This window comes from Anser cygnoides, unplaced genomic scaffold (genome assembly GCF_040182565.1).
Source record: "Anser cygnoides isolate HZ-2024a breed goose unplaced genomic scaffold, Taihu_goose_T2T_genome scaffold_43_1, whole genome shotgun sequence".
NCBI lineage: Eukaryota > Metazoa > Chordata > Aves > Anseriformes > Anatidae > Anser > Anser cygnoides.
The window spans coordinates 335690-363334 of NW_027103067.1; the positions used below are offsets into that span (position 1 = coordinate 335690).

Consider the following 27645-nt stretch of genomic DNA (forward strand, 5'->3'; position numbering starts at 1 on the left):
GGGCTGTTTCTGAGTAGATTTCATCCCCTTTTGGGTCCCATGAACTGTTCTCAGTGGCTTTAATCCCCTTTTAGCTCCTCTTAGCCTTTTTGGGTGGATTTTATCCCATTTTGGGTCCCCCTAACTGTTCTCAGTGGATTTAATCCCCTTTTGGCTCCCCCAAGCCTTTTTCGGCGGATTTCATCCTTTTTGGGGCCCCTCTGGGCTGTTTTCGGGTGGATATAATCCTGTTTTCGGTCTCCTGAGCTATTTTGAATGGATTTCCTCCTATTTTGGGGCCCCTCTCGGCTGTTTTTGAGCGGATTCCCTCCTGTTTTGGGTCTCCTGTGCCATTTTGAGTGGATTCCCTCCCGTTTCGGGGCCCTCAGGGCTGTTTCTGAGCGCATTCCCTCCCGTTTTGGGTCTCCTGCGCCATTTTGAGCGGATTCCCTCCCGTTCTGGGCTCTGCCTGCCGCTCCCCAGCCGTCCTCGCCCCGTTCAGGAGCCCCTCTCCCATTTCCGAGGGCTCCCACCCCGTTTCCGAGCCCCCCCCCCCAACACATCTCCCCCCTTTCGGGAGCTCCCCCGTTTATTGACCGCTTCGTCCCGTTCCCGCCCGGCTCTGGCCCCGGTTCGGGGTCCCCCCGCCCCCTGGCGAGGGCTTTGGGCCCGCTTTGGCCCCGTCCCGGCGCTTTCAGAAGCCCTTCTGCAGCAGCCAGGCGCGCACCTCGGCGTCCACGTGGCCCTTGAGCCGCAGCGTCCCCGTCACCTCGTTCACCTGCGTCAGCGGCTCCCGGCCCAGCCGCTGCCCCACGAACGCCCGCAGCTCGGCCTCCAGCGCCTGCGCCGCGGGGGAACCCCGTTAACGCCCCGAAAAAGAAGGAAACCCCCAACCGGCCCCAAAAGCCCTCAGAGAAAGCCCGGACCGAGCCCTGACCCCGAAAGGAAAAAGCGAAAAACCCCATCGCGAACCCCTACGAAAGACCCCGAACCCCTAAATGTAATAAAAGGCCACTATGAACCAACCCCAAAATCCCTAAAACAAACAAACAAAAAAAAAACACTAAAAGAATCCCCAAACCAGCCCCAAACCCCTACAAATCCCCAAACCCCTAAAAAGAAACCAACCCCCCCAAACCAACCCCAAAGCCCTAAATGAACCTCGTAACCCCAAACCCCAAAACCAACCCCAACCCCCTAAACCAACCCCAATCCCCCATAAAAATCCCCCAAGCCCAAAAACCAGTCCCAAACTCCTAAAAAAAAAAAACTCAAACCCCAAAAACCAACTCCAAAACCAGTCCCAAACCCCTAAACTAACCTCATAACCAAACCCCAATCCCCTCCAAAAATCCCCCAACCCCTCCCAAATCCCCCTCAAAATCCTCCAAACCCCTCCAAATCTTCAAAGTCCAACCCCCCCAAACCCCTCCAACCGCCCCTCAACCCCCCAAAAATCCTACAACCCCCCAAAAAATCCCCCCCAAAATCCCTCACACCCCCCGAAAATCCACACCCCTCCAAACTCCCCCTAAAATCCCCCCCATATCTCCCAAATCCCACAACCCCCCCCAAAATCTAAACCCCTTCGAACTCCCCCCAAAAAACTCCCCCACCCCCCCAAAAATCCTACAACCCTCCCTAAAATCCCCCCCCAAATCCCCCCCAACAACTCCAGAGCCCCCCAAACACCTCCAAACTTCCCCAAAAAGCTCCCCCAAAATCTTGGCTCCCCTGAGCCTTTTTGAGCAGATTTCATCCCGTTTTGGGTCTCCTGAGCCATTTTGAGTGGATTTCATCCCATTTTGGGTCTCCTGAGCCATTTTGAGTGGATTTCATCCCATTTTGGGTCCCCTGAACTGCTTTCAGTGGATTTAATCCCCTTTTGGCTCCCCCGAGCCTTTTTGGGCAGATTTCATCCCATTTTGGGGCCCCTCTGGGCTGTTTTTGGGTGGATTTCATCCCGTTTTGGCTCCCCCGAGCCTTTTTGGGTGTATTTCATCCCGTCTTGGGACCCCCTAGGGCTGTTTCTGAGTGAATTTCATCCCATTTTGGGTCTCCTGAGCCATTTTGAGCGGATTTCATCCCGTTTTGGGGCCCCTCAGGGCTGTTTTTTAGAGCATTCCATCCCGTTTTGGGTCTCCTGAGCCATTTTGAGCGGATTTCATCCTGTTTCGGTGCCCCTCAGGGCTGTTTCTGAGTGGATTTCATCCCGTTTTGGGTCTCCTGAGCCATTTTGAGCGGATTTCCTCCCATTTTGGGTCCCCCGAACTGTTCTCAGTGGCTTTAATCCCCTTTTGGCTCCCCTGAGCCTTTTTGAGCGGATTTCATCCCATTTTGGGACCCCTTTCGGCTGTTTTTGAGCGGATTTCATCCTGTTTTGGGGCACCTCAGGGCTGTTTCTGAGTGGATTTCATCCCGTTTTGGGTCTCCTGAGCCCTTTTGAGCGGATTTCATCCCATTTTGGGTCTCCTGAGCCATTTTGAGTGGATTTCATCCCATTTTGGGTCCCCTGAACTGCTTTCAGTGGATTTAATCCCCTTTTGGCTCCCCCAAGCCTTTTTGGGCGGATTTCATCCCATTTTGGGGCCCCTCTGGGCTGTTTTTGGGTGGATTTCATCCCCTTTTGGCTCCCCCGAGCCTTTTTGGGTGTATTTCATCCCGTCTTGGGACCCCGTAGGGCTGTTTCTGAGTGAATTTCATCCCATTTTGGGTCTCCTGAGCCATTTTGAGCGGATTTCATCCCGTTTTGGGGCCCCTCAGGGCTGTTTCTGAGTGGATTTAATCCCCTTTTGGCTCCCCCGAGCCCTTTTGGGCGGATTTCATCCTGTTTCGGTGCCCCTCAGGGCTGTTTCTGAGTGGATTTCATCCCGTTTTGGGTCTCCTGAGCCATTTTGAGCGGATTTCCTCCCATTTTGGGTCCCCCGAACTGTTCTCAGTGGCTTTAATCCCCTTTTGGCTCCCCTGAGCCTTTTTGAGCGGATTTCATCCCATTTTGGGACCCCTTTCGGCTGTTTTTGAGCGGATTTCATCCTGTTTTGGGTCTCCTGAGCCATTTTGAGTGGATTTCATCCCATTTTGGGACCCCTTAGGGCTGTTTCTGAGGGGATTTCATCCCTTTTTGCTTCTCCTGAGCCTTTTTGAGTGGATTTCCTCCTATTTTGGGTCTCCTGAACTGTTCTCAGTGGCTTTAATCCCGTTTTGGGTCCCCTGAGCCATTTTGAGCGGATTTCATCCCGTTTTGGGTCTCCTGAGCCATTTTGAGTTGATTTTATCCCATTTTGGGGCCCCTTTGGGCTGTTTTTGAGCGGATTCCATCCCGTTTTGGGTCTCCTGAGCCATTTTGAGTGAATTTCATCCCGTTTTGGGGCCCCTGAACTGTTCTCAGTGGCTTTAATCCCCTTTTGGCTCCCCTGAGCCCTTCTGAGCGGATTCCCTCCCGTTTTGGGGCCCCTCAGGGCTGTTTTTATGTGGATTTCATCCGGTTTTGGCTCCCCCGAGCCCTTTTGAGTGTATTTCATCCCATTTTCACTCCCCTGAACTGTTCTCAGTGGATTTCATCCCCTTTTGGCTCCCCCGAGCCCTTTTGGGCGGATTCCCTCCTGTTTCGGGGCCCTCAGGGCTGTTCCTGAGCGCATTCCCTCCCGTTCTGGGCTCTGCCTGCCGCTCCCCAGCCGTCCTCGCCCCGTTCAGGAGCCCCTCTCCCATTTCCGAGGGCTCCCACCCCCTTTCCCAGCCCCCCCCAACACATCTCCCCCCCCCTTTCGGGAGCTCCCCCGTTTATTGACCGCTTCGTCCCGTTCCCGCCCGGCTCTGGCCCCGGTTCGGGGTCCCCCCGCCCCCCTGGCGAGGGCTTTGGGCCCGCTTTGGCCCCGTCCCGGCGCTTTCAGAAGCCCTTCTGCAGCAGCCAGGCGCGCACCTCGGCGTCCACGTGGCCCTTGAGCCGCAGCGTCCCCGTCACCTCGTTCACCTGCGTCAGCGGCTCCCGGCCCAGCCGCTGCCCCACGAACGCCCGCAGCTCGGCCTCCAGCGCCTGCGCCGCGGGGGAACCCCGTTAACGCCCCGAAAAAGAAGGAAACCCCCAACCGGCCCCAAAAGCCCTCAGAGAAAGCCCGGACCGAGCCCTGACCCCGAAAGGAAAAAGCGAAAAACCCCATCGCGAACCCCTACGAAAGACCCCGAGCCCCTAAATGTAATAAAAGGCCACTATGAACCAACCCCAAAATCCCTAAAAAAAACAAACAAACAAAAAAACTAAAAGAATCCCCAAACCAGCCCCAAACCCCTACAAATCCCCAAACCCCCCCAAACCAACCCCAACCCCCTAAATGAACCTCGTAACCCCAAACCCCAAAACGAACCCCCAACCCCCTAAACCAACCCCAATCCCCCATAAAAATCCCCCAAGCCCAAAAACCAGCCCCAAACTCCTAAAAAAAAAAACCTCAAACCCCAAAAAACAACTCCAAAACCAGTCCCAAACCCCTAAACTAACCTCATAACCAAACCCCATCCCCTCCAGAAATCCCCCAACCCCCCCCAAAACCCCCCTCAAAATCCTCCAAACCCCTCCAAATCTTCAAAGTCCAACCCCCCCAATCCCCTAACCCCCCCAAAATCCCCCAACCCCCAAAAAAGTTCCCCAAATCCCCCACCCCCCCAAAAAATCCCCCAAACCCCTCCAACCACCCCTCTACCCCCCAAAAATCCTACAGCCCCCCCTAAAATCCCCCCCAAATCCCCCAACCCCCCCAAAAATCCAAACCCCTCCAAACTCCCCCCAAAAAACTCCCCCACCCCCCCAAAAATCCTACAACCCTCCCTAAAATCCCCCCCCAAATCCCCCCAACAACTCCAGAGCCCCCCAAACACCTCCAAACTCCCCCAAAAAGCTACCCCAAAATCTTGGCTCCCCTGAGCCCTTTTGAGCGGATTTCATCCCGTTTTGGGGCCCCTGAACTGTTCTCAGTGGCTTTAATCCCCTTTTGGCTCCCCTGAGCCTTTTTCAGCGGATTTCATCCCATTTTGGGACCCCTCTCGGCTGTTTTTGAGCAGATTTCATCCTGTTTTGGGTCTCCTGAGCCATTTTGAGTGGATTTCATCCAGGTTTGGGGCTCCTTAGGGCTGTTTTTGAGCGGATTTCATCCCAGTTTGGGTCTCCTGAGCCATTTTGAGTGGATTTCATCCCGTTTTGGGGCCCCTCAGGGCTGTTTCTGAGTAGATTTCATCCCATTTTGGCTCCCCCGAGCCTTTTTGGGCGGATTTCATCCCGTTTTGGGGACCCTCTGGGCTGTTTCTGAGATGATTTCATCCCGTTTTGGGACCCCTCTGGGCTGTTTCTGAGTGGATTTCATCCCCTTTTGGCTGCCCCGAGCCCTTTTGAGCGGATTCCCTCCCGTTTTGGGTCTCCTGAGCCCTTTTGGGCGGATTCCCTCCCGTTTCGGGGCCCTCAGGGCTGTTTCTGAGTAGATTTCATCCCATTTTAGGTCCTCTGAACTGTTCTCAGTGGCTTTAATCCCCTTTTGGCTCCCCTTAGCCTTTTTGGGTGGATTTTATCCCATTTTGGGTCCCCCGAACTGTTCTCAGTGGATTTAATCCCCTTTTGGCTCCCCCGAGCCTTTTTGGGCGGATTTCATCCCGTTTTGGGGCCCTTCAGGGCTGTTTCTGTGTAGATTTCATCCCATTTTGGCTCCCCCGAGCCTTTTTGGGCTAATTTCATCCCATTTCGGGCACCCTCTGGGCTGTTTCTGAGTGGATTTCATCCCCTTTTGGCTCCCCCGAGCCCTTCTGAGCGGATTTCATCCCTTTTTGGGGCCCCTCTGGGCTGTTTCTGTGTGGATTTCATCCCGGTTTGGGGCCCCTCTGGGCTGTTTTTGGGTGGATATAATCCTGTTTTTGGTCTCCTGAGCCATTTTGAGTGAATTTCATCTCATTTGGGACCCCTCTGGGCTGTTTTTGAGCGGATTTCATTCCGTTTTTGGTCTCCTGACCCTTTCTGGGCGGATTCCCTCCCGTTTTGCGTCTCCTGAGCCCTTTTGAGCGGATTCCCTCCCGTTTTGGGTCTCCTGACCCTTTCTGGGCGGATTCCCTCCCGTTTCGGGGCCCTCAGGGCTGTTTCTGAGATGATTTCATCCCGTTTTGGGACCCCTCTGGGCTGTTTCTGAGTGGATTTCATCCCCTTTTGGCTCCCCGGAGCCCTTTTGAGCGCATTCCCTCCCGTTTCGGGGCCCTCAGGGCTGTTCCTGAGCGCATTCCCTCCCATTCTGGGCTCTGCCTGCCGCTCCCCAGCCGTCCTCGCCCCGTTCAGGAGCCCCTCTCCCATTTCCGAGGGCTCCCACCCCGTTTCCGAGCCCCCCCCCAACACATCTCCCCCCCCTTTCGGGAGCTCCCCCGTTTATTGACCGCTTCGTCCCGTTCCCGCCCGGCTCTGGCCCCGGTTCGGGGTCCCCCCGCCCCCCCGGCGAGGGCTTTGGGCCCGCTTTGGCCCCGTCCCGGCGCTTTCAGAAGCCCTTCTGCAGCAGCCAGGCGCGCACCTCGGCGTCCACGTGGCCCTTGAGCCGCAGCGTCCCCGTCACCTCGTTCACCTGCGTCAGCGGCTCCCGGCCCAGCCGCTGCCCCACGAACGCCCGCAGCTCGGCCTCCAGCGCCTGCGCCGCGGGGGAACCCCGTTAACGCCCCGAAAAAGAAGGAAACCCCCAACCGGCCCCAAAAGCCCTCAGAGAAAGCCCGGACCGAGCCCTGACCCCGAAAGGAAAAAGCGAAAAACCCCATCGCGAACCCCTACGAAAGACCCCGAGCCCCTAAATGTAATAAAAGGCCACTATGAACCAACCCCAAAATCCCTAAAACAAACAAACAAACAAACAAAAAACCTAAAAGAATCCCCAAACCAGCCCCAAACCCCTACAAATCCCCAAACCCCCCCAAACCAACCCCAAAGCCCTAAATGAACCTCATAACGCCAAAACCAACCCCAACCCCCTAAACCAACCCCAATCCCCCATAAAAATCCCCCAAGCCCAAAAACCAGCCCCAACCCCCTAAAAAAAATCCTCATACCCCAAAATCAGCCCCAAACCCCTAAACCAACCTCACCACCAACCCCCAAACCTCTCCAAAATCCCCCGACCCCCTTGAAGCCCCCCCCAAATCCCCCCTCAAAATCCTCGAAATCCCCTAACCCCCCCAAAACTCCCCCAACCCCCCCAATAATCCCCAAAGCCCTCCAACTGCCCCCAACCCCCGAAAAATCCTACACCCCCCCCTAAAATCTAAACCCCTCCAAACTCCCCCCAAAAAACTCCCCCAACCCCCCCAAAAATCGTACAACCCTCCCTAAAATCCCCCCCCAAATCTCCCCAACAACTCCAGAGCCCCCCAAACACCTCCAAACTCCCCCAAAAAGCTCCCCCAAAGTCTTGGCTCCCCTGAGCCCTTTTGAGCAGATTTCATCCCGTTTTGGGGCCCCTGAACTGTTCTCAGTGGATTTAATCCCCTTTTCGCTCCCCTTAGCATTTCTGGGTGGATTTCATCCCGTTTTGGGGCACCTCAGGGCTGTTTTTGGGTGGATATAATCCTGTTTTCGGTCTCCAGCGCCATTTTGAGTGAATTTCCTCCCATTTTGGGTCCCCTGAACTGTTCTCAGTGGCTTTAATCCCCTTTTGGCTCCCCTTAGCCTTTTTGGGTGGATTTTATCCCATTTTGGGTCCCCCGTACTGTTCTCAGTGGATTTAATCCCCTTTTGGCTCCCCTGAGCCCTTTTGAGTGGATTCCATCCTGTTTTGGGGCCCGCCTGGGCTGTTTTTGGGTGGATATAATCCTGTTTTCGGGTGGATATAATCCCATTTTGGGTCTCCTACGCCATTTTGAGCGGATTTCATCCCATTTGGGGCCCCTCTGGGCTGTTTCTGAGATGATTTTATCCCGTTTTGGGTCTCCTGAGCCATTTTGAGTGAATTTTATCCCATTTTGGGTCCCCTGAACTCTTTTCAGTGGCTTTAATCCCCTTTTGGCTCCCCCGAGCCCTTTTGAGCGGATTTCATCCTGTTTTGGGATCCCTTAGGGCTGTTTTTGAGCAGATTTCATCACGCTTTGGGTCTCCTTCGCCATTTTGAGCGGATTTCATCCCATTTGGGACCCCTCTGGGCTGTTTTTGGGTGGATATAATCCTTTTTTCAGTCTCCAGCGCCATTTTGAGTGGATTTCATCCCGTTTTGGGGCCCCTCAGGGCTCTTTCTGAGATGATTTCATCCCGTTTTGGGACCCCTCTGGGCTGTTTCTGAGTGGATTTCATCCCCTTTTGGCTCCCCTGAGCCCTTTTGAGCGCATTCCCTCCCGTTTCGGGGCCCTCAGGGCTGTTCCTGAGCGCATTCCCTCCCGTTCTGGGCTCTGCCTGCCGCTCCCCAGCCGTCCTCGCCCCGTTCAGGAGCCCCTCTCCCATTTCCGAGGGCTCCCACCCCGTTTCCGAGCCCCCCCCCCAACACATCTCCCCCCCCTTTCGGGAGCTCCCCCGTTTATTGACCGCTTCGTCCCGTTCCCGCCCGGCTCTGGCCCCGGTTCGGGGTCCCCCCGCCCCCCCGGCGAGGGCTTTGGGCCCGCTTTGGCCCCGTCCCGGCGCTTTCAGAAGCCCTTCTGCAGCAGCCAGGCGCGCACCTCGGCGTCCACGTGGCCCTTGAGCCGCAGCGTCCCCGTCACCTCGTTCACCTGCGTCAGCGGCTCCCGGCCCAGCCGCTGCCCCACGAACGCCCGCAGCTCGGCCTCCAGCGCCTGCGCCGCGGGGGAACCCCGTTAACGCCCCGAAAAAGAAGGAAACCCCCAACCGGCCCCAAAAGCCCTCAGAGAAAGCCCGGACCGAGCCCTGACCCCGAAAGGAAAAAGCGAAAAACCCCATCGCGAACCCCTACGAAAGACCCCGAACCCCTAAATGTAATAAAAGGCCACTATGAACCAACCCCAAAATCCCTAAAAAAAAAAAAAACAAAAACACAACAAAAACCTAAAGGAATCCCCAAACCAGCCCCCAGCCCCAAACCCCTAAAAATCCCCAAACCCCTAAAAAGAAAACAAACCCCCCCAAACCAACCCCAAAGCCCTAAATGAACCTCGTAACCCCAAACCCCAAAACCAACCCCAATCCCCCATAAAAATCCCCCAAGCCCAAAAACCAGCCCCAAACTCCTAAAAAAAAAAACCTCAAACCCCAAAAAACAACTCCAAAACCAGTCCCAAACCCCTAAACCTCATAACCAAACCCCAATCCCCTCCAAAAATCCCCCAACCCCCTCCCAAATCCCCCCTCAAAATCCTCCAAACCCCTCCAAATCTTCAAAGTCCAACCCCCCCAATCCCCTAACCCCCCCAAAATCCCCCAACCCCCAAAAAAGTTCCCCAAATCCCCCACCCCCCCAAAAAATCCCCCAAACCCCTCCAACCGCCCCTCAACCCCCCAAAAATCCTACAACCCCCCTTAAAATCCCCCCCAAAATCCCTCACCCCCCCAAAATCTAAACCCCTCCAAACTCCCCCCAAAAAACTCCCCCAACCCCCCCAAAAATCCTACAACCCTCCCTAAAATCCCCCCCCAAATCCCCCAACAACTCCACAGCCCCCCAAACACCTCCAAACTCCCCCAAAAAGCTCCCCCAAAATCTTGGCTCCCCTGAGCCCTTTTGAGCGGATTTCATCCCGTTTTGGGGCCCCTGAACTGTTCTCAGTGGATTTAATCCCCTTTTCGCTCCCCTTAGCATTTCTGGGTGGATTTCATCCCATTTTGGGACCTCTTAGGGCTGTTTTTGAGCGGATTTCATCCCATTTTGGCTCCCCTGAGCCTTTTTGAGCGGATTTCATCCTGTTTTGGGGCCCCTCTGGGCTGTTTCTTAGTAGATTTCATCCTGTTTTGGGTCTCCTGAGTCATTTTGAGTGTATTTCCTCCCATTTTGGGTCCCCTGAACTGCTCTAAGTGGCTTTAATCCCCTTTTGGCTCCCCCGAGCCCTTTAAAGAGGATTCCCTCCCGTTTTGGGGCCCCTCAGGGCTGTTTCTGAGTGGATTTCATCCCGTTTTGGGTCTCCTGAACTGTTCTCAGTGGATTTAATCCCCTTTTGGCTTCCCCGAGCCTTTTTGGGTGGATTTCATCCCATCTTGTGACCCCTTAGGGCTGTTTCTGAGTGAATTTCATCCCATTTTGGGTCTCCTGAGCCATTTTGAGCGGATTTCATCCCCTTCTGGGGCCTCTGAACTGTTCTCATAGAATCATAGAATATCCTGAGTTGGAAGGGACCCTTAAGGATCATCAAGTCCAACTCTTGACACCGCACAGGTCTACCCAAAAGTTCAGACCATGTGACTAAGTGCACAGTCCAATCTCTTCTTAAATTCAGACAGGCTCGGTGCAGTGACCACTTCCCTGGGGAGCCTGTTCCAGTGTGCAACCACCCTCTCTGTGAAGAACCCCCTCCTGATGTCGAGCCTAAATTTCCCCTGCCTCAGCTTAACACCGTTCCCGCGGGTCCTGTCACTGGTGTTAATGGAGAAAAGGTCTCCTGCCTCTCGACACCCCCTTACGAGGAAGTTGTAGACTGTGATGAGGTCTCCCCTCAGCCTCCCCTTCTCCAGGCTGAACAGGCCCAGTGACCTCAGCCGTTCCTCGTACGTCTTCCCCTCTAGGCCTTTCACCATCTTCGTAGCCCTCCTCTGGACACTCTCCAACAGTTTCATGTCCTTTTTATACTGTGGTGCCCAGAACTGCACACAGTACTCGAGGTGAGGCCGCACCAGCGCAGAGTAGAGCGGGACAATCACTTTCCTCGACCGACTAGAGATGCCGTGCTTGATGCACCCCAGGACACGGTTGGCCCTCCTGGCCGCCAGGGCACACTGCTGGCTCATATTCAACTTGCTGTCAACCACGACCCCCAGATCCCTCTCTTCTAGGCTGCTCTCCAGCGTCTCATCGCCCAGTCTGTACGTGCAGCCAGGGTTTCCCCGTCCCAGGTGCAGGACCCGGCACTTGCTCTTATTGAACTTCATGCGGTTGGTGATCGCCCAGCTCTCCAATCTATCCAGATCCCTCTGCAAGGCCTTTCCACCCTCATTCGAGTCCACAACTCCTCCAAGTTTGGTGTCATCAGCAAACTTGCTCAAAATACCTTCTATTCCTACATCCAGATCGTTTATAAAAATATTGAAAAGTACCGGCCCTAAAATGGAGCCTTGAGGGACCCCACTGGTGACCGCCCGCCAGCCTGACGCAGCCCCATTTACCATAACCCTTTGGGCCCTGCCCGTTAGCCAATTGCTCACCCATCGTATGATGTTTTTATTTAGCTGTATGGTGGACATTTTGTCCAGTAGGATCCTATGGGAAACCGTGTCAAAAGCCTTGCTGAAGTCCAAAAAAATCACATCAGCTGGTTTCCCTTGGTCCATCATACGGGTGATCTTATCATAAAAGGAAATCAGGTTAGTTAGGCAGGACCTGCCCTTCACAAACCCATGCTGGCTGGGACCAATGACTGCTTTGTCCCCCAGGTGAGCCTCAATAAGTTCGAGAACCATCTTCTCCATGATTTTACCAGGCACTGACGTGAGACTGACAGGCCTGTAATTGCTAGGGTCTTCTTTCTGACCCTTCTTGTAAATCGGCACAACATTTGCCAGCTTCCAGTCTACCGGGACCTCCCCAAATTCCCAGGATCGTTGAAAAATAATTGAGAGAGGTTCCGCGATGACGTCCGCCAGCTCTTTCAGCACCCGGGGATGAATCCCATCCGGACCCATGGACTTGTAGGGATCCAGGTGGAGTAGCAAATCCCGCACACGTTCAGGGTCGGTTGGGAGTTTGTCATCCCCACCGTCCCGGTCCTCTAGCTCAGGGCACCCTGGGTCCTGAAGCCCATCAGCGGCATTGAAGACAGAGGCAAAGAAGGCGTTAAGCGTCTCTGCTTTGCCTATGTCATTGTCTGTGAGGAGACCTTCCCTATCAAGGAGCGGCCCTATGTATTCTTTAGTTCTCCTTTTTCCATTCACATATCTGAAAAAGCCCTTTTTATTTTCTCTCACAGACACAGCCAGCTTCAACTCTAGGTGTGCTTTGGCCACACGAATTTTCTGCCTACAAACACGAACAGCATCCCTGTATTCTTTCCATGACACCTGGCCCTCCTTCCAGTAGCGAAACACTCTCTGTTTCCGCCTAATCTCCATTAGAATGTTCCTGGTCAGCCACGCCGGCCTCCTGCCCCGCCTGCCTGACTTGCGATATTTAGGAATTGCCTGATCTTGTGCTTCTAGGAGGCATCGCTTAAAGAATGACCAGCACTGGTGGACATCGAGGCCTTCAAGAGCAGTTTCCCAGGGGACCTTGCTGACTAGTTCCCTGAGCAGCCTGAAGTCCGCTTTCCCCATATCTAGGGATGAGGTTTTGGTGGCACTTTTCCTTCTGTCACCGTAAATTTTGAACTCAACCACTTCATGGTCGCTATGACCAAGGCGGCCACCAATCACCACATCTCCCACCAGACCCTCCCTGTTTTCTAGCAACAGGTCTAGGAGGGCACCTTTCCTAGTTGGCTCCGTTAGCACCTGCACCAAGAAGTTATCATCTAGGTGCTTCATGAACCTCCTGGACTTGCTCGTGTCAGCCGTGTGGCACTCCCAGTTAACGTCTGGCAAGTTGAAGTCCCCCATAAGGACAAGGGGAGTTAATCTCGAGGCCTCTCTTAGTTCTGTAAAGAATAATTTATCGGCGCTATCGTCCTGGCCAGGCGGTCTGTAATAGACTCCCACAACGACATCCCCTTTATTCGTTCGTCCCTTGATCCTTACCCAGAGGCTCTCAACTTTGCCATCTCCGACCTGAAGTTCCACACAGTCCAGCCCCTGCTTCACATACATCGCCACCCCACCACCTCGCCTACCCTGCCTGTCCCTCCTGAAGAGCCTGTAACCATCTATCGCAACACCCCAGTCACAGGACTCATCCCACCAGGTTTCGCTTATGCCGATGATGTCGTAGTTGCGGGACTGGGCCAGGACTTCTAGCTCATCCATTTTATTCCTCATACTGCGTGCGTTCGTGTAGAAGCACTTCAGGTGCGTCTCCTTACACTCAGCACCTTGTGGATCTGCCCGAAGGACCTCACTGGCACACAGCCCCTCTGATTCTAGCGTACCTTCCCTTAGGTCTTCACCGGCGTGCCTGGTTTTAGCCCCTTCCCCCTTCGACTCTAGTTTAAAGCCCTATCTATCAGCCCTGCCAACTCCTGACCAAAGATCCTTACCCCTCTCCGAGAGAGGCACATCCCATCCGGTGCCATCAGGCCCTGTGTAGCATAGACCTTCCCGTGATCAAAGAACCCAAAGTTCTGCCGGTCACACCAGTCTCGAAGCCACGAGTTTATGTGAACAGCACGCCTTTCAGCTTCGATCCCCCCGCCAAATCCCCCCTCAAAATCCTCCAAACCCCTCCAAATCTTCAAAGTCCAACCCCCCCAATCCCCTAACCCCCCCAAAATCCCCCAACCCCCAAAAAAGTTCCCCAAATCCCCCACCCCCCCAAAAAATCCCCCAAACCCCTCCAACCACCCCTCTACCCCCCAAAAATCCTACAGCCCCCCCTAAAATCCCCCCCAAATCCCCCAACCCCCCCAAAAATCCAAACCCCTCCAAACTCCCCCAGAAAAACTCCCCCAACCCCCCCAAAAATCCTACAACCCTCCCTAAAATCCCCCCCAACAACTCCAGAGCCCCCCAAACACCTCCAAACTCCCCCAAAAAGCTCCCCCAAAATCCTGGCTCCCCTGAGCCTTTTTGAGCGGATTTCATCCCGTTTTGGGGCCCCTCTGGGCTGTTTCTGAGTGGATTTCATCCCGTTTTGGGTCTCCTGAGCCATTTTGAGTGGATTTTATCCCATTTTGGCTCCCCTGAACTGTTCTCAGTGGCTTTAATCCCCTTTTGGCTCCCCCGAGCCTTTCTGGGTGGATTTCATCCCGTTTTGGGGCCCCTCTGGGCTGTTTTTGAGCAGATTTCATCCCATTTTGGGTCTCCTGAGCCCTTTTGAGTGGATTCCATCCCGTTTTGGGGCCCCTCTGGGCTGTTTTTGGGTGGATATAATCCTGTTTTCGGGTGGATATAATCCCCTTTTGGTTCCCCTTAGCATTTTTGAGCGGATTTCATCCCATTTGGGGCCCCTCTGGGCTGTTTCTGAGATGATTTTATCCCGTTTTGGGTCTCCTGAGCCATTTTGAGTGAATTTTATCCCATTTTGGGTCCCCTGAACTCTTTTCAGTGGCTTTAATCCCCTTTTGGCTCCCCCGAGCCCTTTTGAGCGGATTTCATCCTGTTTTGGGATCCCTTAGGGCTGTTTTTGAGCAGATTTCATCACGCTTTGGGTCTTCTACGCCATTTTGAGCAGATTTCATCCCATTTGGGACCCCTCTGGGCTGTTTTTGGGTGGATATAATCCTTTTTTCAGTCTCCAGCGCCATTTTGAGTGGATTTCATCCCATTTTGGCTCCCCTGAACTGTTCTCAGTGGCTTTAATCCCCTTTTGGCTCCCCCGAGCCCTTCTGAGCGGATTCCCTCCTGTTCTGGGCTCTGCCTGCCGCTCCCCAGCCATCCTCACCCCGTTCAGGAGCCCCTCTCCCATTTCCGAGGGCTCCCACCCCCTTTCCCAGCCCCCCCCAACACATCTCCCCCGCCTTTCGGGAGCTCCCCCATTTATTGACCGCTTCGTCCCGTTCCCGCCCGGCTCTGGCCCCGGTTCGGGGTCCCCCCGCCCCCCTGGCGAGGGCTTTGGGCCCGCTTTGGCCCCGTCCCGGCGCTTTCAGAAGCCCTTCTGCAGCAGCCAGGCGCGCACCTCGGCGTCCACGTGGCCCTTGAGCCGCAGCGTCCCCGTCACCTCGTTCACCTGCGTCAGCGGCTCCCGGCCCAGCCGCTGCCCCACGAACGCCCGCAGCTCGGCCTCCAGCGCCTGCGCCGCGGGGGAACCCCGTTAACGCCCCGAAAAAGAACGAAACCCCCAACCGGCCCCAAAAGCCCTCAGAGAAAGCCCGGACCGAGCCCTGACCCCGAAAGGAAAAAGCGAAAAACCCCATCGCGAACCCCTACGAAAGACCCCGAACCCCTAAATGTAATAAAAGGCCACTATGAACCAACCCCAAAATCCCTAAAACAAACAAACAAAAAAAAAAAAACTAAAAGAATCCCCAAACCCCCCCAAACCAACCCCAAAGCCCTAAATGAACCTCGTAACGCCAAACCCCAAAACCAACCCCAACCCCCTAAACCAACCCCAATCCCCCATAAAAATCCCCCAAGCCCAAAAACCAGCCCCAAACTCCTAAAAAAAAAAAAAACTCAAACCCCAAAAACCAACTCCAAAACCAGTCCCAAACCCCTAAACTAACCTCATAACCAAACCCCAATCCCCTCCAAAAATCCCCCAACCCCTCCCAAATCCCCCCTCAAAATCCTCCAACCCCCTCCAAATCCCCAAAGTCCAATCCCCCAAATCCCCCACCCCCCTAAAAATCCCCCAAACCCCTCCAACCGCCCCCAAACCCCCAAAAACCATACAACCCCCCCCAAAATCCCTCACGCCCCCCAAAATCCAAATCCCTCCAAAATCACCCCAAAAAACTTCCCCCAATCCCCCCAAAATCCTCCAACCGCCCCCCAAAAATCCTACAATGTCCCCTAAAATCCCCCCAAAATCCCCAAACCCCTCCAAAGTACCCCCAAAAGCTCTCCCACCCCCCCAAAATCCTCCAACCCTCCCTAAAATCGCCCCCCAAACCCCTCCAGACCCCCCCCAAACTCCTCCAACCGCCCCCAAACCCTCCAAAAATCCCATCCCAAAAATCCCCCAAACCCCTCCAACTGCCTCCCAAAATCCTACAAACTCCCCTAAAATCCCAAACCCCTCCAAACTCTCCTGAAAAAACTCCAACCCCCCCCAAAATCCTCCAACCCTCCCTAAAATCCCCCCCCAAATCCCCCAAGCCCCTCCAGACTCCCCCCAAACCCCCCTAAAATCCCCCCCAACCCCCCCCCAAATCCCCCAGACCCCCCCCAAATCCCGCAGACCCCCCCAAAATGCCGCAGCCCCAGCCCCGTACCCAGATGTCGCCCTCGATGCGGCGCAGCACGGTGGTCCTGCGGGTGCCCGCCCTGAGGTGCCGGTACACGGGGACGTTGTGCATGCGGGACCGGCGCACGAAGTAGGGCAGCGCCGGGTCGGGGGCTGCGGGGCGAGGGGGCGGAAACCCCAAAAAGGAGCTTTTAGTGGGGGGGGGTTGGACCGGAAAGGGGGGAAAAATACAAAAAGTCCCAAAAGGGTTTCATGGGGGGGGGGGGGAGACAGACGGCCCTGAGGGGGGCAGCCTGGGTGTGAACACCATAAATCGGTTTGGGGGGGGATTCCAGTCACTTTTTGAGGGACTTTTAAGTCATTTTTGTGTCATTTGTATTTTTTTTGGGGGGGGGATTGTTTTTTTAGGGGGATTTCAGTCAGTTTTTGATGAAAACTTCAGTTTTTGAAGGGTACTGAAGTCGTTTCTGAGAACTTCAGTCAGTTTTTGAGGAGAACTGTCAGATTTTGAGGGGTTATTAACTCGTTTCTGAGGAGAACTTCAGGCGGTTTCTGAGTCAGACTTTGAGGAAAACTTCAGTCAGATTTTGAGGGATATTTAAGTCGCTTCTGAGGAGAACTTCAGTCAGTTTTTGAGGAGAATTCTGTCAGTTTTTGAGAATTCTGTCAGTTTTTGAGGGGTATTTAACTCGTTTCTGAGGAGAACTTCAGTCAGTTTCTGAGTCAGATTTTGAGGAGAACTTCATTCGTTTCTGAGGGGAGTGTCAGTCAGGTTTTGAGGGGCATTTAAGTCGTTTCTGAGGGGAACGTCAGTCACGTTTTGAGGGGAACGTCAGTTTTTGAGGGGTATGTAAGTCGTTTCTGAGAACTTCAGTCAAGTTTCTGAGTAAGATTTTGAGGAGAATTCTGCCAGATTTTGAGGAGAATTCTGTCAGTTTTTGAGGGGTATTTAACTTGTTTCTGAGGAGAACTTCAGTCAGATTTTGAGGAGAATGTCAGTCAGGTTTTGAGGGGTATTTAAGTCGTTTCTGAGGAGAACGTCAGTTTTTGAGGGGTATGTAAATCGTTTCTGAGAACTTTAGTCAGTTTCTGAGTAAGATTTTGAGGAAAACTTCAGATTTTGAGGGGTGTTTAAGTTGTTTCTGAGGAGAACTTCAGTCAGATTTTGAGGAGAATTCTGCCAGATTTTGAGGAGAATTCTGTCAGTTTTTGAGGGGTATTTAACTTGTTTCTGAGGAGAACTTCAGTCAGATTTTGAGGAGAACGTCAGTTGTTTCTGAGGCGAGTGTCAGTCAGATTTTGAGGAGAATGTCAGTAAGGTTTTGAGGGGTATTTAACTCGTTTCTGAGGGGAACGTCAGTTTTTGAGGGGTATGTAAGTCGTTTCTGAGAACTTCAGTCAGTTTCTGACTAAGATTTTGAGGAAAACTTCAGTCAGGTTTTGAGGGGTGTTTAAGTCGTTTCTGAGGAGAACGTCAGTCAGGTTTTAAGGGATATTTAAGTCACTATTTAACTGAGTTTATCAGAAGTGTTTAACATGTTTTTGAGAAATATTTAATCTGTTTTTTGAGGAATACATAATTCTTTTTAAAGGAATATATAACTCCTTTTTGAGGTGCATTTAAGTCATTTTTGGGGTATTTGGCTCATCTTTTGAGAGATACGTAACTTGTTTTTTTGACACATTTTATTTCTTTTGAGGAGCATTCTTTTTTTTTTTTGAGAGGCATTTAAGTTATTTTTGAAGGGTATTTAAGACAGCATTTAACTGAATTTTTGAGGGGCATTTAAGTCGATTTTTGAGAAGCATTTAGCTCAATTTTCTGAGGAATATTTAACTCATTTTGGAGATATTAAAGTCATTTTCTGAGGAATATTTGACTCATTTTTGAGGAATATTTAAGTCAATATTATACTAATTTTTTAGGAATATTTAACTGATTCTTTGAGAGATATTAAGCTCTTTTTTAAGGGCATTCAAGTCCCCTTTTGAGGTATATTTAACTCAATTTTTGAGGAGCGCTAAGCTTGATTTTTGACTCACTTTTTAAGTTATTTGCCTCAATTTGTGAGGGATATTTATGTCATTTTTTGCCCCCCCGAATTCCAGGGAGGCTCGGTTGTGATACTGGGGGGCTCCCCCCGGCTTCCTCACCTCGCGGGGGGCTCCAGCCCGAGGGCGTGGGGTAGGTGGGGTGCACGGGGGGGTCGGGGACACGGCTGGGGGGAATCAGGCGCTCCACGAAGGCGAATTCGGCCGTCGACTCCACCACGCCGGGGTATGGGCGGGTCTGGGGGGGCACCTGGGGGTTGGCGGGGGGGCCTGGGGGGCCTTGACTCTGTGTGGGTGGGGGTACACAGCAGGGTGAGTGCCCCCTACTCAGAACAACCCCCCCCAGATTCTTCCCACCCCCCGGGATCCTCCCCCGAAATGCTCCATCCCCTTACAGACCCTATTCATCCCTCCCCCCAGGATCCCCCCCCTAAATCTACTCATCCCCTCAGAAAACCCCCTATAATCCTAACAGACCCCCCCCCCAAACTCCCCCCCCCAAACCCACTCAGAACCCCTCAAGTCTTCCTTAACGCCCCTTCCTTTTAGGAACCCCCCAAATCCCCTCAGAAACCACCCCTAAGCCCCTCTTAATCCCCCCTCCCTTCAGGGCATCCCCCAAAATCCTCTGAGACCCCCCCAAACTCCCTTAACCCCCCCACTCCCTTCAGGACCCCCCAAAACCCCCTCCTCCTCCGTCAGAGCCCCCCCAGACCCCCTTAATCTCTTACTCTCCCTTTAGGACCCCCCAAATCCTCTCAGAGACCCCCCCCTTAATTCTTCCCTTCAGGAACCCCCAAATCCCTCAGACTCCCCCCCCTTCTCCCTTCAAGACCCCCCAAACCCCCTTAACCCCCTCCAGGACCCCCCAAGCCCCCTCAGAGCCCCCCCCATCACTTCAGGATCCCTCCTGGACCCCCCAAATTCCCTCACAGACCATCCCCAAAACTCCTTAACACCCTCCAGCCCCCCCCCCACCTCCTCAGAGCTCCCCTCTTCCTTCAGACCCCCCCCCCCCAAACCCCCTTACTCCCTCCAGGACTCCCCAAACCCCCCTCAGAGCCCCCCTCATCCCTTCAGGATGCTTCCAGAACTCCCCCAAGCTCCCTTCAAACCCCCCCTCAACCCTTCAGGACCCCCCCCCCAAACCACCTTATTCCCTCCCTTCCTTTCAGGACCCCCCCCCAAATCCCCTCAAAGCCCCCCCCAACCCCCTTAATCCCCTTCAGACCCCTCCCCAAACCCCTTCAGACCCACCCTCCTCTCCCCACAATCCACCCAAAACCCCTTCAGAGCCCCCCCGAGAGCTCCCCAGATCCCCTCCAGGACCCCCGAAAGCCCCAAATCCCCCCCCTTCCCTTCAGGGACCCCCCTTAACCCCATTCAAAACCCCCAAATCCACTCAGAGCCCCCCCCCCAACCCTCTTAATTCCCTCACAGACCCCCAAAACCTCCTCAGAGCCCCCTTAAATCCCGCCCCCCTACCTGCGCCCCCCGCCTCCCCACCGCCGCTCGCAGCCCCAGCAGCCGCCGGCCCAGCGCCGCCATTTTGGGAGCGTCCCCCCTTCCCTCGGGCGCCTGACGTCAGCGCGCACGCCCGACGTCGCAGCGGCGCCTGCGCGGATTCGCTCTCTTGGCCTGCGCCTGGCGTGAGGTGAGGGGCGGCCGGGGGGGCTGCGGCCGGGAGGGGGTAAAGGGGGGGGCCTGGGGGAGTTTTGGGGACAACTTGGGGGATTTTGGGGCCCGGGAGGGGCTCTTGGGGCCTTGTGGAGGCCTTTCGGGGCTCGGGGAGGTCTGTGAGGCTTTGGGGGGGAAGCGGGAGGGCGGTTCTTTGGGTTGGGGGAGGCTTCGGGAGCTTGGGGGGGCTTTTTGGGGTCTGGGGAGGGTCTGGGGCTTTGGAGGTGACTGGAGGGGGGGTCTGTGAGGGCTTGGGGGGCTTCTTGGGGTCCTGGGGGGGTCATGGGGGGCTTTTGGTGCCCGCGGGGGGGCTTTGGGATCTGGGGGCTGCTCTTGGGGTCTGTGAGGTTCGAGGGGGGGGCTTTGGGGCCTGGGGGAGGGGCTGTGGAGCCTTGGGGGCGGTTTTGGGGCCTTGGGGACAGGTTCTTGGGGGTTGGGGGGGTCTTGGGGCCCATGGAGGGGCGCTAGGGGGGTTTGTGAGGGCACAGGGAGATCTTTTGGGCTTTGGGGGGGTCTGTGAGGCCTTGGGGGGGCTCTGGGGGGGTCTTTTGGGGTCTGGGGGGAGGGTCTGGTAGGCTGGGGGGGGCTCTTGTGGTCTGGGGGGGCTGTGAGGGTTTGGGGGGCTTTGGGGAGGGTCTCTGAGGTATTGGGGGGGGGGTCTTGAGGTGTCTGTGAGGCTTGGGGGGGGCTCTGAGGCTTTTAGGGGTCTCCAGGAGGGTCTAGGGAACGCTTTGTAGGGGTCTCTGGTGGTTTTTGGGGGTCCTCCTTTTTTTTTGGTGCCTCCCCCTCCTTTTTGGGGTTCCCCCCATTCCCAGGGGTCCCTAACCCCGTGTGTCCGCCCCCCAGACCCCCCCCACCATGCAGCTCTTCGTCCGCGCCCAGTCCCTCCATGCCATCGAGGTCTCCGGCGCTGAGACCGTCGCCCAAATCAAGGTGAGTCCCCCCCCCCCACCACCATTACCAGGCTGCTCCCTGCCCCGAAACCTTTTGGGGCTGACCCGTTTTGGTTTTTTTTTCCCCCAAAAACCAGGCGAGGATCGCGGCGCTGGAGGCCGTCGCCCCCGAGGACCAGGTGCTGCTCTTCGGGGGAAGCCCGCTGCAGGATGAGGCTGTGCTGGAGCAGAGCGGCATCCCCGAATTTTCCACCCTCGACGTGGCCGCGAGGCTGCTGGGGGGTACGGGATTACCGGGGGGTAATTAACGGGGCCTCCTCGTTAGCCTAACGAGCTCCTAATCTTTAATTGCGGCCCCCCCTTTTTACACAGGTAAAGTCCATGGTTCGCTCGCCCGCGCCGGCAAAGTGAGGGGCCAGACCCCCAAGGTGAGTTTTGGGGGGAATTCAGGGTGCATTTGAGGGATTTTAGGGGGATTTGAGGATATTTTTAGGATTCCAGAGCTTTGTTTTTCGGGGCACAGCCCCTAAACGCCCTCGCCTTTTGTTTTTTTCCCCCAAAACCCAGGTGGCGAAGCAGGAGAAGAAGAAGAAGAAGACGGGGCGCGCCAAGCGGCGCATGCAGTACAACCGGCGCTTCGTCAACGTCGTCCCCACCTTCGGCAAGAAGAAGGGCCCCAACGCCAACTCCTAGGGGAGAAAAATCCCCCCCAAAAAATAAACAAAATCCCCAAAACCGCGCCGGGAGCGGGGTTTCGCGGCCCTTGTGGTGGAATAAAAATAGTTTGGGCTCCAAAACGTCAAAGTTTTGAAGGATTTGGGGTGGAAAACGGGGTTTTGTGGTTGTAGACCATGTGGTAAACACAGAATGGCAAGGATTTGGGTGGAAAAATGAGGGGTCACACCCCAGCCCCGTTCTGGGAGGTGGAAGTTTTATTTTGGGTGGTAAAATCCACCCTTTTCAGCCCAAAAGCTCCGTTGGAGGTCAGAAAACCTCCTTAGACCGTGCCTGGAGGAGTTTAAAAGGTTTAGGGGCGTGCTTTCATGGGGGATTTCTCCAAATTAGGCTGAGAGATCTTTACAACCTTAAAGATTTTATCATTCCAGGCTCAAAAAACTCTTTTTAAAGGTCCAAACTCCCCTATTTTAAATCCAACCCTCCCTTTTTAAGACCCCAAAACCTCACTGCAGGCCTTAAACCCTCCTTTTTCACCCCAAACCCCATTTTTCAGCACTCGGGGACCCTGTGTTTGGGGTTGGAAGCCTTATTTCAGGGTTTTAAAACTTTTTTTCAGTTCCGAGCCCGTTTGTGAGGGCTCGAAACCGACCCCGGGGGAAAATCCACGCCCCATGGGGGGATTCTGCTGCCTTGGGAGGGATTTGGGGGAGATTTAGGGGTTTTGGGGGGGCTTTTGAGGGGTGTCGGGAGGCTTGGGCGGAGCTTTGGGGGGTTTTAGTTTTTTTTTATGGAGAGATTGGGGGGGTTATGGGGGGAGCTTGGGAGGGTTTTAAGGGAGCTTTGGGGGAAGTTCGGGGGGTTTGGGGTGAGTTTGGGGGGGTTTGGGGGGGAGTTTTTTTTGGAGGTAGTTTTGGGGGGTTTGGGAAGAGCTTTGGGGGAACTTTGAAGGTTTGGGGAAATTTGGGGGGAGTATTAGGGGGGGATTGGGGTGAATTTGGAGGATTGAGGGTAGTTGGGGGGGTTGGGGCGAATTTGGGGGGAGTTCTAGGCGAGTTTTGAAGGTTTGGGGGGACTTGTGGGAGCTTTGGGGGGGACGGGTGAATTTGGGGGTAGTTTTGAGGGGTTTGGGGTGAATTTGGGCGATTTTGGGGTCGTTCGTGCTGTTGGGAACGGCAAAGTCTGTGCTGGGGGCGTTTCAGAGCGGCTCTGCCCCGTTAATGAGTTAATTAGCCCGGAGCATAATGAGGGGAGGCGGGGGGGAGGCCGCGCGGGCTGCCACAGAGCGTGAGGCGGCGGCGGAAATGGCCGAGCGGTGCCGGAAAGAGCCGAGCGGGGGGGGGGGGGGGCGGGGGGGGGGCGGGGGGGAGCCGAGAGCCTCCGGAAGTTCCCGAACGTTTCCTCGGGGGCGGGGCGGAGAGAGAGCCGAGCGGCTCGGAAGGTTCTGGAAGGCCTCCGAAGGCTCCCGAGCGGCTCCGAAAGTTGCCGATCGCTTCCGAAAGCTCCCGAGCGCTCGGGGCGGGGCAGGCCGAGGCCGCCACAGGCAGCTTCAGGGCCGGGGGCTGCGGGTCTGGGACCACCCCTGGGGCTTCTCCTCAGCGATCCGGGGGGATTTGGGGGCGAGAGGGGCCCCAAAAGGCCCCCCCGGAGCTCTGAGCCCCCAGGGGAAGCCCCAAGCCCCCGAGGATGAGGCCGCCCTGGAGCAGAGCCCGCTTGGGCCCTTCCTGGGGGGGGGGGGGGGTTGAACGGTTTAGGGGCACGCTTTAGTGGAAATTTCTCCAAATTACGTAAAGAGATCTTTCCAACCTTAAAGATCTTACAATTTCATGGAAGAAAAAAAAAAAAAACTTTTTTAAGCTCCAAACCTTCTTTTAATCTAGCCCTTTCTTTTTAATACCCCAAAGCCTCACTGCAGTCCTTAAACCTGACTTGGAAGCCTCAATGGAGGCTTTTAAAACCCTTTTTTTTTTTTTTCAGGTCTAAGCCCATTTGTGACGGCTTGAGGACAAGCCCAGAGTAAAACCTCCACCTCAAAGGGGGTTCTTTCCAACCTTAAAGATTTTATCAATTCAGGCTAAAAAAACCTTTTAAGGGACCACAAACTGGCCGCCCTCCCTGAGAGCCCCCTCAGCCTCCCTCCTGTGCCATGAGGGGGGAGCCGAGGCTGTGCCCCCCTTTTTGGGGTCTCCTCAAAAAGAAAAACGAAATTCTGGAGGACTGGGGGGGAAAGCAGTGTTTTGTGGTTGTAGAACACGCGGTAAACACAAGATTTCAAGGATTTGGGTGGTCAAAATGAGGGGTCACACCCCAGCCCCGTTTTGAGAGAAAAAAAGTTTTATTTTGGTAAATTTTGTTTTGAAAGGGGAAAGTTTTGAGCAGTTAAAGTTTATTTTGGTCAAGTTTCATTTGGGGAAAACCCACCCTTTTCAGACCAAAAGCACCGTTGGAGGTCAGAAAACCTCCTTAGACCGTGCCTGGAGGAGTTTAAAAGGTTTAGGGGCGTGCTTTCATGGGGGATTTCTCCAGATTAGGCTGAGAGATCTTTCCAGCCTTAAAGATTTTATCGTTTCAAGCTGAAAAAAAAACCTTTTTTAAGGGACCACAAAATGGCCGCCCTCCCTGAGGGCTCCCTCAGCCTCCCTGCTGGGCCCGGACTGTGCCGTGAGGGGGGAGCCGAGGCTGTGCCCCCCTTTTTGGGGTCCCCTCGAAAAAAAATCGAAATTCTGAAGGACTCGGGGGTGGAAAACGGGGTTTTGTAGTTTTATGGCACGCAGTAAAGAGCAAAAGTTCAAGGATTTGGGTGGACAAATGAGGGGTCACACCCCAGCCCCATTTTGAGAGGAGAGAGTTTTCTTTGGGTAAATTTTGTTTTGAGAGGAAAAACTTTTGATAGGACAAAGTTTACTTTGGTCAAGTTTTATTTTGGGAAAATCCACCCTTTTCAGCCCAAAAGCTCTGTTGGAGGTCAGAAAACCTCCTTGGAGGTCCAGAGTTTAAAAGGTTTAGGGGCGTGCTTTCATGGGGCATTTCTCCAAATTAGGTTGAGAGATCTTTCCAACCTTCAAGATTTTATAATTTCATGTGAAAAAAAAACTCTTTTTTTAAGGTCCAAACCCCACTTTTTTAAATCCAATCCTCCCTTTTCAAGACCCCAAATTCTCACTGCAGGATTAAACCTTCCTTTTTCACACCAAATCCCAATTTTCAGTGCTAGGGGACCCTGTCTTTAGGGTCCGAAGCCTCATTTTGGGGTTTTAAAACCTTTCCTTTCAGTTCTAAGTCCATTTGTGAGGGCTCAAGGCCGAGCCTGGGGGAAAACCTGCGCCCCATGGGGGGGGATTCTGCTGCCTTGGGTGGTTTGGGGGAGATTTAGGGGTTTTGGGGTGTTCTGGGAGGCTTTTAGGGGGGTTTTGAGGGGACCTTGTGAAACTTTATTTTCGGGGGGGGGGGGGGATCCTCGAGCATTGCGTTGAACCTCGAGTCCCACATTCAGATTTTGGGACCAGATGACCCTGGAGGTCTCTTCCAACCCTAACGACTGAGGACTGTAATTAGCAGAGCCCCCCCCGTTCCCAGAGCCCCCCCATTCCCTGACACGTCCCCGCGTCCCCCCCAGAAGCCACGGGCAGCCATCTCTCCTCAGCCCCTCTGTGCTCCGTGAGGGACCACAAAATGGCCGCCCTCCCTGAGGGCCCCTCAGCCTCCCTGCTGGGCCTGGCCTGCGCCGTGAGGGGGCAGCCGAGGCTGTGCCCCCCTTTTTGGGGTCTCCTCGAAAAAAAAAAGAAATTCTGAACGACTGGGGTGGAAAGCGGTGTTTTGTGGTTTTAGAGCACGTGGTAAAGAGCAAAATTTCAAGGATTTGGGTGGAAAAATGAGGGGTCACACCCCAGCCCCTTTCTGAGACGATAAAGTTTTTATTTTGGGTGGTAAAATCCACCCTTTTCAGACCAAAAGCACTGTTGGAGGTCAGAAAACCTCCTTAGACCGTGCCTGGAGGAGTTTGAAAGGTTTAGGGGCGTGCTTTCATGGGGGATTTCTCCAGATTAGGCTGAGAGATCTTTCCAACCTTCAAGATTTTATCATTTCAGGCTAAAAAAAAAAACTTTTTTAAGGGACCACAAAATGGCCGCCCTCCCTGAGGGCTCCCTCAGCCTCCCTCCTGTGCCAGGAGGGGGGAGCCAAGGCTGTGCCCCCCTTTTTGGCATCTCCATGGCCGGGGGGCTCTTCGTCACCCCGGGGGCTCCTCCTCACCCTGGGGGGCTCCCGACCAGACAGGATCTGCAAAGTGGGCACTGGCCAAGTGCTCCTGGCTGCAGCTCTGGGGTTTGGCACCCCCCCAGGAAAGCCCCGAGGCTCTAAAGCAAAGCTCTGAGCCCCGCAGGGAATCCCAAAGCCCCCAGTGGGAGCTCTGAGCCTTTTGTGTGGTGCAGCTGCCATTTTGTGTGGTGCGGCTGCCATTTTGTGTGGTGCGGCCGCCATTTTGTGAGGCGAGGCTGCCATTTTGCATCGCAATTCCAACTGCCCCCCCCTTAAATACTGGCCCCTCCCCTAATTACCACCCCCCTAATTACCCTTTCCCCACCCCAATTACTGTCCCAGGCAGTTGTGTAATGCCACAGAGCGGGGGATCGAGGGGTGCGGGGGTTTTCCTGCATCGAGACTGCTTGAGGTAGCTGAGGGAGCCGCCAGGTCCCAGCAGCCACAGAATCTCACAGAATGACAGAATCTCACAGAATGACAGAATTTGAGGGATCGGGAGGGGCCTCAAAAGACCATCTAGTCCAATCCGTGTCCCTGGTGGATGAGGGAAAGGCTGCTGATGTCGTCTGCTCAGCCTTCAGCGAGGCCTTTGGTGCGGTCTCCCACAATATTCTCCTGGAGAAGCTGCAGCCCAGGGCTTGGACAAGTACACTCCTTACAGAAAAAGAATGTTTTTCTTTAAAAATATGGTTAAAAACTGGCTGGAGGGCCCGGCCCAGAGAGTGGTGGTGGTGAAGGGAGAGAAATCGAGCTGGTCGTGAGTGGTGTTTGCCCAGTGGGGCCCACCCTCGTTAATAGCTTTATTAATTATTTGGATGAGGGAACTGAGGGAATTACCCTCAGGAAGGTTGCAAATGACACCATGTCCTGCCTCGGAGTACTGCATTCACCTCGGAGTACCGCGTCCAACCCCCGAGCACTGTGTTCAGATTTGGGCCCCTCGCTACCAGAAGGACATCGAGGCCCTGGAGCGTGGCCAGAGGCAGGGCAACAAAGCTGGGGAAGGTTCTGGAACACGTCCTGCGAGGAGTGGCCGAGGGAACCTGGGTTTGTTTGGCCTGGAGAAGGCTCCGGGGAGACCTCCTTGCTCTCTACAGCTCCCCGACTACGTTCTGGGATGGAGTCGAAGGATACGGTCCATGAACGCGTGGCTATGGGCCCGGTGCCTCAGGCAGGGCTTTGGGTTCTTTTTGGGGTCATCCGAGGCGCGGTGGGACAGCCCCCGTACGCCCAGCGTGCTCCTGCACGGGTTGATGTCCTTCTTGGGAGGACGAGGAGCGAGTAGAAGGTCTGGGGGTGAGAACTAAGGGGCAGGGGGATTTCAGTGACCCCGACGTCTCCTGGAAGGCCTACGCAGCCCAGGCGGTTCCTCTGGTTGACCGAGGACTCCAAGGCGCCAACGAGGAGAGGAGCTGCCGGGCCTCGTCCTCGCTAACGAGGGGCTCGCGGAGGCGGCAAAAGTTGCGGGCAGCGACCTCGGACTTCGGCAGGGTCGGACTTCGGCCTTTTCGAGCATTTCCCAGGGGAAATCCCACGGGACGAGGTACTCGAAGGCAGAGGATCGAGAGAGTTGGGTGGAATTCAAGGATCAGGGGCAGCGCGTCCCAGGGGGTGGGAGGCAGAGGACGGGGAGCTGCGGGGTTGGGCGGGGCCCACTCGAGGGGAAGAGGAGCGTCTGCGGAGGACAGAAGGAGAAGGAGCTGCTGGGCCAACCCGAGTGGCAGATGACCACAAGCCAGCACCGTGCCCCGCTGGCCTTCTTGGCCTTCGTCCTCTTCCTGGGGGTGCTCAGGAGGTCGGGAGAGGTCCTCGTCCTCCTCTGCTCTGCCCCGGCGAGGCCGCGTGGGGGACATCGCGTCCAGTTCCGGGCCCTGAGCTCCGGGAGGACGGGAGCTGCTCGAGGGAGGCTGGCGCGGAGCTGTGAGGATGATGGAGGCTGCGGAGCGCCTCCCTTAGGAGGAGAGGCCGAGGGGGTCTTTAGCTCGGAGGACGCCGAGGGGTGAACGCAGGAGGCACCGGAC

General features: G+C 54.9%; 2 protein-coding genes across 3 annotated transcripts; one reads left to right on the forward strand and one right to left on the reverse strand.

Annotated features, from left to right (window-relative positions):
- Positions 1-617: 617 nt before the first annotated feature.
- LOC136789297 (uncharacterized) lies at positions 618-19735 on the reverse strand. 2 transcript variants are annotated; one of them, XM_066989322.1, is made up of 8 exons: positions 19605-19735; positions 18222-18405; positions 16096-16220; positions 14835-14948; positions 8632-8745; positions 6513-6626; positions 3899-4012; positions 618-820 (listed from the first exon to the last, which is right to left on the reverse strand). In XM_066989322.1, the coding sequence occupies exons 1-8, from the start codon at positions 19665-19667 to the stop codon at positions 674-676; spliced, it is 975 nt and encodes a 324-aa protein (XP_066845423.1). In that variant the 5' UTR covers positions 19668-19735; the 3' UTR covers positions 618-673. The 2 variants fall into 2 exon arrangements, with proteins under 2 accessions (XP_066845423.1, XP_066845424.1); XM_066989323.1 differs by having other exon boundaries at positions 18222-18357; positions 19605-19703.
- On the forward strand, positions 19707-21486 carry LOC125181670 (ubiquitin-like FUBI-ribosomal protein eS30 fusion protein). Its single transcript, XM_066989325.1, has 5 exons — positions 19707-19773; positions 20643-20729; positions 20827-20971; positions 21062-21117; positions 21257-21486. The coding sequence occupies exons 2-5, from the start codon at positions 20655-20657 to the stop codon at positions 21380-21382; spliced, it is 402 nt and encodes a 133-aa protein (XP_066845426.1). The 5' UTR covers positions 19707-19773; positions 20643-20654; the 3' UTR covers positions 21383-21486.
- Positions 21487-27645: the final 6159 nt, after the last annotated feature.

Bases quoted from the DNA above. Each gene is read 5' to 3' on its own strand.
- LOC136789297 (XM_066989322.1), bottom strand. From the start codon at position 19,667: ATGGCGGCGCTGGGCCGGCGGCTGCTGGGGCTGCGAGCGGCGGTGGGG. The intron at 18,406-19,604 runs GTAGGGGGGCGG...CCACCCACACAG, and splicing joins TGGGGAGGCGGGGGGCGCAG to AGTCAAGGCCCCCCAGGCCC. The intron at 4,013-6,512 runs GTGCGCGCCTGG...CCCGCGGCGCAG, and splicing joins AGGGCCACGTGGACGCCGAG to GCGCTGGAGGCCGAGCTGCG.
- LOC125181670 (XM_066989325.1), top strand. From the start codon at position 20,655: ATGCAGCTCTTCGTCCGCGCCCAGTCCCTCCATGCCATCGAGGTCTCC. The intron at 20,730-20,826 runs GTGAGTCCCCCC...CCCAAAAACCAG, and splicing joins AGACCGTCGCCCAAATCAAG to GCGAGGATCGCGGCGCTGGA. The intron at 20,972-21,061 runs GTACGGGATTAC...CTTTTTACACAG, and splicing joins GGCCGCGAGGCTGCTGGGGG to GTAAAGTCCATGGTTCGCTC.